Consider the following 2,956-nt stretch of genomic DNA (forward strand, 5'->3'; position numbering starts at 1 on the left):
TTATGTTTTTGTGTGTGCATTGTCGAACTGGATCCGACTGGTATAGGAGGAAACCGCCCTTCCTTCTCCAGTGGAGCATCTGGTGGATTTGAAATGCATGCCTTTGGGACTGCAGCAGTTTCCTGCACTAGGCCACGAAAGCTCACTTGGATATGTTGTTGTTGGTGTGTACCACTGAGTTGCAACCACCCAGCTGGCGGGTTTTCAGAGGCAGTTAATCACACGGGAGGAAAGGCCCATTCCTTCAAACTGCTTGCCTTAGGGATCGCAGTGCAGCTTCTCACCACTAGGCCAGTAAGTCCATATTTAAATCCAAGATGATTTATTACATTCATAAAAATTCAATGAATTATTGAATAAAACAGTTTTTATAATTACCTGAGAAAGACCTGGCTGGAAGCCTTGCTGTTGAGCCAAGGATGGTGGAGCCAATCTTGCGTGCTGGGTATTGAATATATGAGTTGTGTCCACATAGAAAGCTGGCATTTGTGTTACTGGTTCCCCAGAAAAAGAAGAGATTAAAGGTTAGAATTTTCAAGGAATAAATACAAACCAACATTTACAGCAGTTCTGAAACACAACCAGGTAACATGTAGTTGAAAATTAGTATCCTATCCCACTCACTGCCACGGAGCCATTCTGATTGATGTTGTACAACCATCCCTTTAGGATTTGGAAGGCTATGATAATCTTTATAGATTCATACTGCTACAGTTTTATCACACAGAACAGCTGATAAGTTTGAACTTCCAATCTTTGAGTTTAGCAGTCATGTGCTTTAATCATAATACCACTAAATTCCTTAAATATTGATCTGAGAAGTGGTGGGGTAACTCACTCACTAGAGTACAAGCATATACAAATTAAACAAATCTAATGCTTGCCTCTGGAAACTCTATGTACAAACTGTGCTCAGGCCATTCGTTCATAGGGTCTCTATGAGTCGTCTATGACTCAATGGCACCAAACAACAACAACAGTGCCTGTAAAGTACAAACATTCTCAAATACTGCCAACAGGGCATAAATAGATATTATATATTATCTGTTGAATTTGAAAAGGAACTTATCCTTTGAAATAGTACGTCCTCTCCAATTTTAAATTCACCTATTAGAACTCACCAACATTTCATAATGAAAAGTCTGATACAGATTCTTCCAGATTTCCTTCCTATGAATTATGTATATTGTTTTGTGACCTGCAGTCTTATGTTCTGGAGTATTTCTCATATTGTACTGTGAAGCCAATCCGTAGGCACACAGTTCAGATACATCAGCTGTTCCACAGAATCAAGCTCTCCTATGCAATTTATGCCTTTGAAAACCCACAGGAGGGCCAACTATGAGTTAGCTCAGATTTGATGGTCTCAACCAGCCTATCTCTCTCTCTCCATCCATCCATCCATCCATCCATCCATCCATCCATCCATCCATCATTTATATAAATTTAACAAGATTATTTAGTTATGAAACTGCTACCATAGTATGTCCATTTAAAGTTTTAAAAATATCTTCATCTCAAAACAACTATGAGATATCATCTCACCCCAGTCAGAATAGCAAAATTTAACAGAACAGCATGCAACAAATGCGGGTGAGGTGATGGAGAAACTGGTACCCTTATTCACTGTTAGTGGAAGTGTAAAATGGAACAACCACTGTGGAAGGAGGTATGGCGTTTTCTCAAAAAGTTGCAAATAGAGATACCATTTGACCCAGCAATTCCAATACAGGGAATATACCCCAAAGAGACCATAACGGACATCCAAGCAGATATATGCACACCCATGTTTATTGCAGCTTTGTTCACAATAGCAAGGAGTTGGAAACAACCCAAGTGCCCATCAGCAAACGAATGGATAGAGAAGCTATGGTTTATTCACAAAATGGAATACTACGCTGCATTAAACAAAGAACTCATGCAATATTATTCAAAATGGGTGACCCTGGAGGACATTATGCTGAGTGAAGTGTCTCAGTCACAAAAGGACAAATACTGCATGGTGCCACTGTTGTAAAACAGGACTGACAGGGGTTAGGAGGAGACTGAGAAAGATGTGTTTAATAATGCATACTGCATTGAAACAGATGAGGGAGAAAACTGTTTAAAAGGGATATGTAATTGGATTCCTAGGTATTATTGTCAAGACAGGAATCCAGAGTGAAGGCTGCACAATGGAGTGGACCTGGGGGAGGCTTTGTAAAACAATGAAAGAATTTTTCTTTTACATTTCCAAGAGGGTAATAGTGTACTGGGGGGAGGGTGGGGAGGGGAGAAAAGTGCAACAATGAATGACTAGAAATCCAAAGTCTCTAAATTTTCATTGAAATTAATAATAAATTAAAACACCACCACCACCACCACCACCACAGCTAAAAACAAGGGGAAAAAAATTAATCACAAAAAAATTTTCATTTAAAGATTTTTGAAATATATCAGTCTACGTATCTTTATAGATCCTGAGTATGAAGAGATAACAGATATTATAATCTTAGAACACATCCCAAACAGAAAGGCAAAAAAAAAAAAAAATTCTTCACTATTAACTGAATTTGAATCATTACAGGCTGAATATTTTTCAAATATTTACTGATAATTTTATTTGAGCTCAATAAGGCATTTATTTAATTATATATTGGAAAAATTAGCAAAGCAGACAAAACCTACATTTAAATTTGAAACATTAACTAAAAGTGGGGAATGGGGGGAAATTTCAGTTCCCAATAAGTCTTCAATCCTATAAATATTACCTGCTGCCGACTGAGACACATAGACCTGTGGACTCTGTTGCTGCTGGGCAATAAGCGAAGGCATGCAGCTTAACTGTGAAAAATGACTTGCAGAAGGCAGGCTGCTTGTCTGTAACTGTTGGGGTTTCACTTTGCAAATGTTAGGAGGGTCAGATGTGGTTGTTGATTTTGTACTCAGGGAAGAGGTAGTGTATGTACCAGCTCCT

At 38.5% G+C, this 2,956-nt stretch overlaps 1 protein-coding gene across 1 annotated transcript in view; it reads right to left on the minus strand.

The window, feature by feature from the left end:
* The window catches only part of LOC102851416 (protein PRRC2C-like), a gene marked incomplete at both ends in the record, with an annotated part of 8,463 nt that extends 5,514 nt beyond the window's left edge, over positions 1-2,949 (minus strand). The window contains 3 exons of the mRNA XM_006903471.1: positions 147-193; positions 379-494; positions 2,751-2,949. Coding sequence (XP_006903533.1) covers positions 147-193; positions 379-494; positions 2,751-2,949 — 362 coding nt within the window. The remainder of the gene's footprint in view (positions 1-146; positions 194-378; positions 495-2,750) is intronic.
* Positions 2,950-2,956: the final 7 nt, after the last annotated feature.

The sequence above is a fragment of the Elephantulus edwardii genome, unplaced genomic scaffold, assembly GCF_000299155.1.
Source record: "Elephantulus edwardii isolate Elephantulus edwardi_28Jun2011 unplaced genomic scaffold, EleEdw1.0 scaffold01825, whole genome shotgun sequence".
In the NCBI taxonomy this organism is placed as follows: Eukaryota; Metazoa; Chordata; class Mammalia; order Macroscelidea; family Macroscelididae; genus Elephantulus; species Elephantulus edwardii.